Consider the following 13,055-nt stretch of genomic DNA (forward strand, 5'->3'; position numbering starts at 1 on the left):
GTATGTTACTATTGCTTTCTTCATGACTTATACATGTTCCTATGACTATGAGATTATGCAACTCCCGTTTACCGGAGGAACACTTTGTGTGCTACCAAACGTCACAACGTAACTGGGTGATTATAAAGGTGCTCTACAGGTGTCACCGAAGGTACTTGTTGGGTTGGCGTATTTCGAGATTAGGATTTGTCACTCCGAATGTCGGAGAGGTATCTCTGGGCCCTCTCGGTAATGCACATCACTTAAGCCTTGCAAGCATTGCAACTAATGAGTTAGTTGCGAGATGATGTATTACGGAACGAGTAAAGAGACTTGCCGGTAACGAGATTGAACTAGGTATTGGATACCAACGATCGAATCTCGGGCAAGTAACATACCGATGACAAAGGGAACAACGTATGTTGTTATGCGGTCTGACCGATAAAGATCTTCGTAGAATATGTAGGAACCAATATGGGCATCCAGGTCCCGCTATTGGTTATTGACCGGAGACGTGTCTCGGTCATGTCTACATTGTTCTCGAACCGTAGGGTCCGCACGCTTAAGGTTTCGATGACAGTTATATTATGAGTTTATGTATTTTGATGTACCGAAGGTTGTTCGGAGCCCCGGATGTGATCACGGACATGACGAGAAGTCTCGAAATGGCCGAGACATAAAGATTGATATATTGGACGGATATATTTGGACACCGGAAAGGTTCCGGATGAGATTGGGACTATACCGGAGTTCCGGGAGGTTACCAGAACCCCTCGGTAGGTATATGGGCCTTATTGGGCCTTAGTGGAAAGGAGGGAGAAGGAGCAAAGGAGGGGGCGCCCCCCCCCTTTCCTTCTTCCCTCCCCTCTCTTCCTTCCCTCTCGTACTCCTAATAGGAAAAGGGGGGCCAAACCTACTTGGAGTAGGTTTGCCCCCCCTAGGGCGCGCCTCCCCTCTTGGCCGGCCCCCTCCTCCTCTCCCCCTTTATATACGGAGGGGGGGGCACCCCATAGACACATAAATTGATCTTCGTGATCGTTCCTTAGCCGTGTGTGGTGCCCCCTCCACGATATTACACCTCGGTCATATTGTAGCGGTGCTTAGGCGAAGCCTTGCGACAGTTGAACATCAAGATCGTCACCACGCCGTCGTGCTGACAGAACTCCTCCACAAGGCTTTGCTGGATCGAAGCCCGGGGTGCGTCATCGAGCTGTACGTGTGTCAAGAACTCGGAGGTGCCGGAGTAACGGTGCTTGGATCGGTTGGACCGGGAAGACGTACGACTACTTCCTCTACGTTGTGTCAATGCTTCCGCTTCGGTCTACGAGGGTACGTAGACAACACTCTCCCCTCTCGTTGCTATATCATCACCATGATCTTGCGTGTGCGTAGGAATTTTTTTTGAAATTACTACGTTCCCCAACATTTAGTGCCACCAAAATCTCATCCAGACGGTGGCATGATCGATTAGGACATGCATCTTTTTCTTTAGTTGAACGTTTGCTTAGGAAAAATAAGCTCCCATATGTTGGAGAGCGTAATGTTGAAACAATTTGTGATTCCTGTCAAAGAGCTAAAAGTCATCAGTTGCCTTATCCTATTTCCACAAGTATTTCTACCAAACCTTTGCAGCTTATCTTTTCTGATGTGTGGGGACTAGCTCCCTCCTCTGTTGGTAGACATACGTATTATGTGAGTTTCATTGACGACTATAGTAAATTTACCTGGATCTATCTTCTCAAGAAAAGATTCGATGTATGCTAAGTTTTTCTTAATTTCCAAGCTTTAGTTGAAAGAAAATTTGACACCAAAATCATCGCCATCCAATCTGATTGGGGTGGCGAATACGAGAAGCTCAACTCCTTTTTCCAAAAACTTGGCATTTCTCACCATGTGTCGTGTCCACATGCCCATCAACAGAATGGGTCTGCTGAACGCAAACACAGACACATTGTCGAAGTTGGCTTTGCCCTTCTTGCTGGCGCCTCTATGCCCTTAAAATTTTGGTATGAGGCCTTTCTCACAGCTGTCCATATCATTAATATGCTACCTAGTCGTGTTATCAACAATGAAACTCCCATTGAAAGGCTTCTCCACACCAAACCAGATTACACTTCTCTCCATGTGTTTGGATGCGCCTGTTGGCCCAATCTTTGCCCTTACAACAATCGAAAACTCAGCTTTAGGTCAAAACAATGTGTGTTCATTGGCTACAGTGCACAACACAAAGGCGTCAAGTGCCTTGATGTTTCAACCGGACGCGTCTATATTTCACGAGATGTCGTTTTTGATGAAACAAAGTTTCCCTTTGCCACCCTTCATCCCAATGCCGGTGCCCTACTTCGTCAAGAAATTCTTCTCTTACCACCTAGTCTCACCGGTCAAGGGGTAAATAACTGCAATGATCATATGATGACTAATCCTCATAACCGTGCACTTGAGCTTTGTGATGATGCAGATGGCAATGGTGCAGAAAATGGTGAAGGAATCACAGAGAATGGTGAAGAAATTACCCCAAACAGTCCACATTTTATGTGTCACACAGCGGGGAACAGATCCTCTTTGGGATTGGAGCTCCAGCAGCATGGCAGCAAATCTGCCTCGGGATCCGTGTCGCAGCAGGGCGCCAGCGCACCAGATTCTGCGTCGCCCGCCAGGCGTGGCGACAGCGACCCAGCGGCGGCCACACGGCTCGCCTTGACTGGGCCAGAAGCGGCGTCCGACCTGCACCAATCTCTGGAGCCCACGCGGCAGGAGCCTCCGGCCCGCTGGCCCGCGGGCGGACCCCGCCACTACATGCGCCGCCAGCTGGGCGCGCGATCCGGCGTGGATTCGCCCCAGCCGACGACAGGCGTGTGATCCGAGGCGGATCCGGTCAGGCCCGTGTCCTCCACGCGGCCTGGATCTTCTGCGCCTCCCGTCACGGCTCCAGGATCGCCCGTCGCCACAGAAGATCCCGCTGCTACAACTGCTGGCGCGGCTGGTGCGTTGGGAGCCCCAGGGGGATCTGCATCGGGATTGTCTGGTCCAGAGGCTGGATCCTCTCCGCCCGCTGATGCTGCCACCTCTTCTGCTCAACCTCGTACAAGACTACAGAAGGGAGTTATTCAACCCGTCAATTATAAACAAATAACTAAGTTCGGTTTAGCGTGTACTACAGGTGAACCTGGTACGCTTGATGAAGCCCTCAGGGATACACGCTGGAAAAAGGCCATGGAAGAGGAGTACATGGCACTTCAGAAGAATAAGACGTGGCATCTTGTGTCTCCACGATGAGGTAAAAATTTGATTGATTGTAAATGGGTTTATAGGATCAAAAGAAAGTCCGATGAAACCATAGACCGCTACAAAGCCAGACTTGTTGCAAAAGGCTTCAAACAGCGGTATGGCATAGACTATGAGGACACTTTTAGTCCAGTGGTCAAAGCTGCTACTATTCGCCTTGTACTGTCTATTGCTGTTTCCAGGGGATGGAGTCTCAGACAACTAGATGTGCAGAACGTGTTTCTTCATGGTGTTCTGGAAGAGGAAGTATATATGAAACAACCTCCTGGTTTTGAGGACAAGGATAAACCCTTTCATGTGTGCAAGCTTGACAAAGCTCTACATGGACTGAAGCAAGCTCCCAGGGCATGGTATTCTCGTCTCAGTCAGAAACTACAAGCACTTGGTTTTGTTCCTTCAAAATCTGATACGTCTCTATTCATCTACAATAAGTGCAAAACATCTATTTTTGTTCTTATCTATGTTGATGATATTATTGTCACAAGTTCATCTAATGAAGCTGTGACAGGATTATTGAAGGATCTAAGTGCTGAGTTTGCTCTTAAAGATCTGGGAGACTTACACTTTTTCCTAGGGATTGAAGTAAAGAAAACTGAGGATGGCCTTCATCTCTCTCAAGAAAAGTATGCTACTGATCTGGTAAGGAGAGTTGGCTTGCAAGGATGTAAAGCCTCCCCAACTCCTTTGTCTAGCACAGAAAAATTGTCACTTGAAGAGGGAGATCCCTTGGGTCAAGAAGACAACACTAGATATAGAAGTCTAGTAGGAGCACTTCAGTACCTCACCTTAACAAGGCCAGATATATCCTTTGCAGTCAACAAAGTGTGCCAATTTCTTCATGCACCCACTACTGTTCATTGGACTGCTGCCAAGCGCATAGTGAGATATGTGAAAAATACTATGAGTCTTGGTCTTACATTCACCAAATCTTCATCAACTCTTGTCAGTGCTTTTTCTGACTCTGATTGGGCAGGATGCATAGATGACAGACGCTCCACTGGTGGATTTGCAGTTTTCTTTGGGCCAAATCTCATATCATGGTGTGCAAAGAAACAGGCCACTGTATCACGATCTAGCACTGAAGCTGAGTATAAGGCTTTAGCAAATGCTACTGCTGAAATTATCTGGGTTCAATCCATGTTGAGAGAGCTGGGTGTGAAGCGCACCAAAACTCCATGTTTATGGTGTGACAATCTGGGTGCTACTTATCTGTCTGCTAACCCAGTCTTTCATGCCAGGACAAAACACATCGAGATAGATTTTCATTTTGTCAGAGAAAGGGTTGCAAAGAGACAATTGGATATTCGCTTTGTGCATTCACGAGATCAGGTTGCAGACGGCTTCACAAAAGCGTTGCCTACAAAAAGTTTTGAAGAGTTCAAGCGTAATCTCAACTTGACCAAGTTGTGATTAAGGGAGGGTGTTAAACAACGTTGTTATATGTCAAGGTGGTTCGGTGCAACCGGTGCAGATATGTATTCAGGTTCAACCGCATAGGCTAGATAGATATTCTCTGTAACAATATTCTCTCTAGTTTATCCCTTGTACTCTAAGTAGCTTATCCCTTGTATCTCAAGTTTCAATCCCAACAAACTTGTACGCTATCAGGGAGTCGCGCCCCTGCCTTTATAACACCCAGCCGTCGCCCTGAACCGGGTACGACGTTTCCACAATCACACCATCTCATGGGAAATAGGTCATCTCAACAATATACCCATCCCTTATCCTTCAAACCAAACACCAATTTGGCTATCTTCAACCACTTGATATCCCTCCCGCCAAACAGAGATACCCACAACCACTCAAACATATCCCCCAAACCAAACACAACCATATTGTAGAAAGCGTCCCACATTCTCGAGAGTTCGCCCCAATGAATGGGGCTAGTAGGATGAATTAAGGAGAAAGATATACCTCTGCACTCTTTTATATGGTACTTATTCCACTTGCCCTAAAAGGTTTTGGAACACTAATTTGTAGTATACGAGTAAGAATATCAGGATGTTTTATACAAACTTGGATCATATAGACAGTTCAAACAACCAAAACCACAGCATAGAACATAGGCCAGTCGTGTTATGGAGCCAAAAGGGCTTGCCTAGACTATCCTACCTGATACTGTACATACAAGAAAGAAGAAATAAAGGAGTCATGTTGATTCCCGGCAAAAATTTCTGCACACAACAGTTCATCAACCTACAGGCCCCACTGCACATTTTCACTCCCTAGGAACCAAACTCACAAGAAATGAGGAAATGATGAGATGCATGGCAGATGAGTAAGCAGGTCCCCAAATGGTTCTTGCCTTGGAGGCAATGAGCCATTGCCACTGTCTCCTTCAACAGGAGGCGCATAAGCTTGGGGCTTCCTCTCATAAATCTCATTATTATCACTGTGAACACCAGGGTTTACCTGGCCTGTGCCTGAATCTCTGTGGATCAATGAGCACAGAGAATTGACCCTTGACATGAGCATCCTCTCATCAGCAGCAATAGTGATTTGGGAGTCGTTCAGAAGTTGCCGGGTCAGCTCATCAAATGCTAGTTTACCCGTTGAGTCATTGCCACCGTCGAGGATCTGAGAGTCGTTCAGTAGGTACCGGGTGATGTCATCTATGGCCAGTTTACCTGATGTGCCAGCACCACCATCAGCTGCGGGTAGGTTCCCTGAATACATATGTCTGTAGATGTGGTGCCCAATGTGGTTTGCTATCTCACTCTTGGACATAGAGCGCCGGATCCCCGGCAACTTAAAACCGTTCCAACTAAGGATGCTTGTATGTGGTTCACACACACTGGAACCACCGCCTTGTTTAATCACTTGACCGTCAGTAACTGGAATGGAAAAAAAATGATGAGCAAATTCACAGTTACAAGTTGCAAAGATCCTAGTTGTAATTTGTGAAAAGAAAAAACAGAAAACAAATTCAAATAATTATTCTGAACAGTGACCATGATTCCAAGACATTGTCAATGAAAAATGTTATTTAATAATTATATTCACCTGAATTAGAGAAATCTCGAGGCAAGCCATCTGATGTTCCAGCTTCCTGTCTCTCTTCAGCATCTATCCTACCGGATGTAGAATGATGCCGTAATAGTTCCCTAAATCTTTGGGGGTCTAACTGATCGTCATCATCTTTATTATGCACAAAATTTTGGCACTTCACATCATCTGGGTCTTCAAATATGGAAGTTCTTGATTCAAAGTACGGATTCTCCAACTTGATGTCAATTTGCTGGCTTAGCGAGCATAGACGTGGGTCACAGTGAACAAGCTTCTCCACATGCTTATTCATCATTCCGGGCGCACACTGAAGAAAGTGCCTCCTGAAAATAAAGGATTTTTGGAAGTTCAGGCACCAGTGTAACTTTGTGTATTATGAGAACCTACTTGATTGTGATGTAGGCCTGAATCTGCCTTTCACAATGGTTTCTCGAGAAACGGCACTAAAATCCACCATGCCATGTCATGGAAGGTCCCATAGAGCGGCATATTTGAATGTGAAGTTCACAGCATATGCTTTTTTCTCTCCACATGAAAATATGTCTCATTTGTATTAGAAGAAGGGGCCGAAATGACGCAAAGTACAACCAGGAAAATGAAGAAAACCACAGAAGAACCAAGAAACCAGACTACAAAAGCTAGGAAGAAACTAGCAAAGCCTAGTTAGCCCATCTAATAGAACAGAGGAAGCAAACACAACAATAGAAGTTCACTGCATATATTCTACTCCCTCCGTTTTAAAATAGATGACCCAATTTTGTACTAAAGTTAGTATAAAATTGGGTCATCTATTTTGGAACGGAGGGAGTAAGATTTAATAAACATCTGCCACCATACATGAACATGTACCTGTGCATGCTTGCCTGTCCAGCAGTAAAATCAGAAGTTGCCTGCCACAAAGTGTGCTTCCTTGGCTGCGGATTCGTTTCTCTGAAGAAAAGTGGTTGCCTGGACAACTGGATAAAACAAGAAGAAGAAAATTAGCAACAGAAAGAATATGTAACAACGGCCCCAAAAAGGCGAAAATAGACAGGAATATTACTGAACTAGATCTTTACCATCCTATTAATATAATATGATGTGGTCCATAAGAAATACTCCCTCCGTCCCATAATATAAGAGCGTTTTTTATACTAGTGTAGTGTCAAAAACGCTCTTATATTATGGGACGGAGGGAGTAATTAACTTTGCAGTAATTTGCATTACTGACTCCATGTGTATGCAAGTGCTTACCGCAATTTCCAGGGTGCCAGGTTCCGTTTCTGGACAAACCACCTTAAGTGCACAGATATCAGACCACTGTATCTCAATTTTACTCTTGAGACCACCATCCAGTACTTCCCACACGAGTTTGTGTTTTGCAAAATAGCATTTCACAACCAGATCACCTTCGTACCTTGATACCCACTGTTTATATACGAAGTATAAAGCTTAACATAAGTGAATCAGTTGAAACACAGATAAGAAAACAAACAAATGAACAAACGACACTAACTAAATAGATATATTCAATGTGCATAGGTCTGTAGTACTACACATTTCCCCTCGTGTGCTTTGCAATATAGCAAGCTCATTTCATAACATCTCGTGCTATGGGGTATCAATCTATAAATCCCCCCGTGTCACGGAGATTAGGCTTCAAGCCCGAAATTCGCTGCCATTGCCACCACGGCAGGCCAGAAACCAAAGGTACCATGCTCTCATCATGAGATCACTATGATTACGAGCTAAAAAGGATTAGACGTGGCATTCATATAGAACAGATTGTCTGATCTTCAGAAGTAACACGGGCTAACAATAATAGTACTATTAATACTAAACAGAGTTAGAGACAATAGAATGGATCAACTTGAATGTCAACAATACAAGCAACAAGAGATTATTACCAAAGAGACGTGTATGCATTTATATTCAGTTAATACTGAAGGACGGTACTCAACATGGGATTGTTGTCATGACCAGAGGATGTAAGTTACACTCAGTCAATTATGTCAATTTCTACTAAAAACAAGTATCATCCAGGGACCGTGAATGACATAACAGGGCAATGTGGCAGCATGAATGAGCACATGAAAAAGCCACTAACCTCCCAAGATCCGATTCTGAGAATAGAACCAGGGAAGTTGGAGGCTTTTAGTTTCTCCGAGGCACTAGCAGTGCCACCGTGCCGGGCGTCTTTGGCCTTGCCAGCCTGCACAAGCTTCATTTGGATCAAATCCACCAGAGAGGGGCTCTTCTTAAGCCGCAAGCCAAGTGGACTAGGCTCCTCAAGGAAATCATGTTGCGTCGACTGCTGATTTGACACACTAGCACCATCTGTGCTCCATTGCTGCATGACACAACCCCAAAACACAACAAAGAACAAACATAGGATTAAATAAAGCACTGTGAAACAAGATTCTATAAATATTACTTCCTCCGTCCCAAAATAAGTGTCTCAACTCTAGTACAATTTTATACTAAAGTTAGTACAAAGTTGAGACACTTATTTTGGGACGGAGGGAGTACTATCAATCAGGATAATATTTGCATTCCAAATCTGTGATGTAAATTGGAAAACAGTGAGTGCGCAGAGAGCACGCCCATTTGCTTTTGTGCAATGATGAAGTAGAATCTTGCAGGATTAATTAAGAATTAACACCAGAGGGGATTAACATATAAGTGCGGACAGCTCGGATTGTTGGCGAATCAGTACTTGAGAGTACAATTCCAGAAGTCTATATTGTCCATTTCTAAAACCAATGAGTGGAACGGATATCTTAGGGGTAGAAAAGATTCCAGTGACTTGACTGCACAAGATCTATTTTCTTTTACATTTATACGTGCCGATGCCATATCTATCCTCGACAACTTGCACGCCTTTTGCACAGAAACACTTTCATGCTGGTGTAGTAATTTACGAATATTATGATCATATTAACACGGGCAATGAGAAACGCACTACAAGCAACGAGAATCTCTCCAATTGCCCCAAAACGTTATGTATCGAGTAAATAGAATGAACTTTTTTTGATAAATTCGAACCGAATAAAAAGGTGGCAGACGAACGAAATTTGATCGGTAGCAACACTTTCTAGATCACTTCAGGACGCTTCGCTCGGCTGCTTCGGGCCCGCCACATGAAACGATCAGTCCGGATATTACGATGCAAAAACATACTACTACAAACAAGCAAGCAAAATCATATCGGAGCGTTCGCGTCGTATTTTGCCGGGAACGAAGCGGGATGAGGACGGAAAAGCCACCTGCGGCTGCTGCTGCGCGAGGCGGGACCTCTTATGGAACGGCGACGCCTCAGCCCCGGCCGCCCCCGCGGCGCCGCCGTCGTCGTCCACCGCCTCCTCCTTCACCCCCCTCCGCAGCTTCCCCATGTGCGGCAAGTGAACCATCCTCTGCGCTTCGAATCGGAGAGGAGGGAGAGAGAGTATCGTTGAGGTGGTTGTTGTACGGAGGAGGAGAGCTGTTTGAACAAGCAAGCGAGGACGGATGGGAGGTGGAGGAGGGAAATAAATATCTCGGCGGGAGCGTGGAGGAGGAGGAAGCAGGATTAGATCTCCTCTGTTTGTTTTTGCTCGGAGCACGTGCCAGCCACCGCCAACTGGATCCGGATCAGAGGCCACCGTGGCGCTCCAGAGGAGTTCTCGTGCCTACCCCCGTCTGCTACCTTGATGCGCGCTGGTCGGGCAGGGGTACAATCGTCAGGAGGGACGGTCGGCAGGCGTGCCCTGCGCACGGCAACGGTGCGGTGGGCTTCCCCTTCCCCAGCGGCCAGCGGCAGCACCTGGGTCACGACCCGGACGGTCGACACGTGTCCAAGGTGCGGGACGTGGTTGGTGCGCGTGTGACCTGGACACGCCGGCCCGTCCCCGTCCAGTCCATTGTGCCGACGCTATCCGTTCGCATCAGCATCGGCCTTTGTCGCTCTCTGTGCTTGTGGATAAGGTCGTGGCTGGCCGGCGAGCACGCACAGCGCAGCACCACTCATAAAGTGACAAAATTATTGTGGGGGAGAACAAAGACTTGGACTTTGGATGGACCTATAGAGCCTGCTCCTAGTCTCTCGCTTCAGAAAATTGATTTTAAAATACATATGCTAATCAAAATCAAAATACATATGGACTTTGGATTTATGTGATTTAAAAAACCTACTCCCTCCGTTCATTTTTATAAGTCGTTTGGAAAAACTGAAATTGAGTTGTTTGGCAACCTGTCTGAAATGTCTATAGCGTCTTATAAAAGTGAACATAGGGAGTATTTAAAATCAAATAGAGATCACAAATAATATATTTTTCACACAGTACAATCACAAGCGCTTATATATGTCAATACACTCACCTATATGATCGCACACACGCACACCCTACCCCTATGAACACCATCGAGTGACTGAGCTGACATATCACCTTAAGATTTTACGAAGTCACCACAGACGACTCGTAGTCGATGGGAATGTCTCCTTCCACTGAAAGTGCATCGCCAAAAATCGTAAAATAAATCTAAAATAACTGCGAGCACCAGCACTTAAACTCTGGTGGGCTGGGAATACCACTGTCCTCATAACCATTCAATCATAGATTGGTTCGCAAGATCATAAATTATTGAAAGGTCAATAGAAATATTATTAAACCCTGAAAAAATAGAAATATTATTAAATTATTAGGAAAGTGGTTCAAAATAGTATACCTTCTAAAAAAATTAACAATAATTTTGGATTCGCCATTTTCTTAAAAAAAATGGAAGAACATGCTTCCAGAAAAATGTAAAATGACGATAATATATATGGCTTACATGTAAGTTCCACCTCATTCAGAAAACCTTTTAAGTTGATAAAACCATTTTTGTCAGGTTTTAGTGTGAAAGAATACGGGACATCCATTCAAATATGGGACGTTTTTCCATTCTTGCTCCTCATTTTCTCCCTTATATGGGTGGCCATTTGTATGTGGTTGGTGTAGGTAAAGAGAGAGAAAGAAAAAAGAAAAGAGAAAAGGTGGTCCGGGTGGGCCGCGTCCTACGTGGCGGACTGACAAGCCCTCGTATCCTCTCATATTTGGTGTCAATATTGTTGGGGAACATTGCATGGAAACAAAAAAAACTACGCACACGCAAGAACTATGCATGGAGATGCATAGCTATGAGAGGGGAGAGCATCTTCATACTCTTGAAGATTGCTAAGCAGAAACGTTTATCAACGCGGTTGATGTAGTCGTACACCTTCACGATTCATCCCGATCAAGTACCGAACGTACGACACCTCCGCGTTCAGCACACGTTCAGCTCGATGACGTCCTCGCCTTCTTGATCAAGAGGGGCGAAGTGGTAGATGAGTTCCGGCAGCACGACGACATGGTGACGGTGGTGGTGAAGAACAATCTTCGCAGGGCTTCGCCAAGCACAACGGAAACTATGCCGGAGGATAAATTAGAGGGGGCGGGGTTGCCGTGTTAGGAAACGTTGCATGAAAAACAAAAAAAATCTACGCACACGCAAGATCTATCCATGGAGATGCATAGCAACGAGAGGGGAGAGTGTGTCTACGTATCCTCATAGACCGTAAGCAGAAGCATTTGACAATGCGGTTGATATAGTCGAACTTTCTTCGCGATCCAACCGATCGAGTACCGAACGTACGGCACCTCCGCGTTCAGCATACGTTCAACTCGGTGATGTCCGCGCCTTATTGATCCAGGAAGACAACGAAGTAGTGGATGAGTTCCGGCAGCACGACGACGTGATGACGGTGACGGTGAAGTTATCTCCGTAGGGCTTCGCCTAAGCACTATGAAAATATGACCGGGGGTGTAAACTATGGAGGGGGGCACCGCACACGGCTAAGATAATGTTCTGGTGTGCTAGGCGCCCCCTCCCACATATATATAGGTGGGGGAGGAGGGAGCGGCCAGGAGGGCGCCCCAAGTAGGCCGAATCCTACTTGGGATCTCCTCCCAAGTGGCGCCCCCTGTCATGTATAGGTGTGGGGGAAAGGCAGGGGATAGAGGCTCCCCCCCCTTTCCTTTCTCCCATGAGAAGGGGAAGGCAAGAGGGGCTAGCCCTCCCCTCCTTTCCTTCCCTAGGGCTGGCCAGCCAGGGAGATGGGCGCACCAGCCCCCTGTGGGCTGGTCTGTCCCTCCCTTGGCCTATTAAGCCCATATACCTACTGGGGGATGTCCGGAACCCCTTCCGGTGACCCGATGGCCACCCAGTGCATCCCGAAACACTTCCGGTGTCCGAATACTATTGTCCTATATATCAATCTTTACCTCTCGACCATGTCAAGACTCCTCATCATGTCTATGATCTCATCCGGGACTCCGAATAATATTCGGCCACCAAATCATATAACTCATATAACACTATGTCATCAACGAACGTTAAGCGTGCGGACCCTATGGGTTCGTGAACTATGTAGACATGACCGAGAAACCTCTCCGGTCAGTAACCAATAGCGAAACCTGTATGCCCATAGTAGCTCCTACATATTCTACAAAGATCTTTATCGGTTGAACCGTTATGACAACATACGTAATTCCCTTTGTCCATCGGTATGTTACTTGCCCCAAATTCGATCGTCGGTATCTTCATACCTAGTTCAATCTCGTTATCGGCAAGTCTCTTTACTCGTTCCGTAATACATCATCTCGTAACTAACTCATTAGTCATTTGCTTGCAAGACTTCTTATGATGTGCATTACCGAGAGGGCCCACAGATACCTCTCCAGTACTTAGAGTGACAAATCCTAATCTTGATCTATGCCAACTCAACAAACACCTTCGGAGATACCTGT

At 45.8% G+C, this 13,055-nt stretch overlaps 1 protein-coding gene across 1 annotated transcript; it reads right to left on the reverse strand.

Moving 5' to 3' along the window:
- Positions 1-5,223: 5,223 nt before the first annotated feature.
- On the reverse strand, positions 5,224-9,815 carry LOC123111507 (uncharacterized). Its single transcript, XM_044532314.1, has 6 exons — positions 9,516-9,815; positions 8,357-8,599; positions 7,504-7,677; positions 7,120-7,226; positions 6,268-6,593; positions 5,224-6,098 (listed from the first exon to the last, which is right to left on the reverse strand). The coding sequence occupies exons 1-6, from the start codon at positions 9,657-9,659 to the stop codon at positions 5,503-5,505; spliced, it is 1,590 nt and encodes a 529-aa protein (XP_044388249.1). The 5' UTR covers positions 9,660-9,815; the 3' UTR covers positions 5,224-5,502.
- Positions 9,816-13,055: the final 3,240 nt, after the last annotated feature.

The sequence above is a fragment of the Triticum aestivum genome, chromosome 5B, assembly GCF_018294505.1.
Source record: "Triticum aestivum cultivar Chinese Spring chromosome 5B, IWGSC CS RefSeq v2.1, whole genome shotgun sequence".
NCBI lineage: Eukaryota > Viridiplantae > Streptophyta > Magnoliopsida > Poales > Poaceae > Triticum > Triticum aestivum.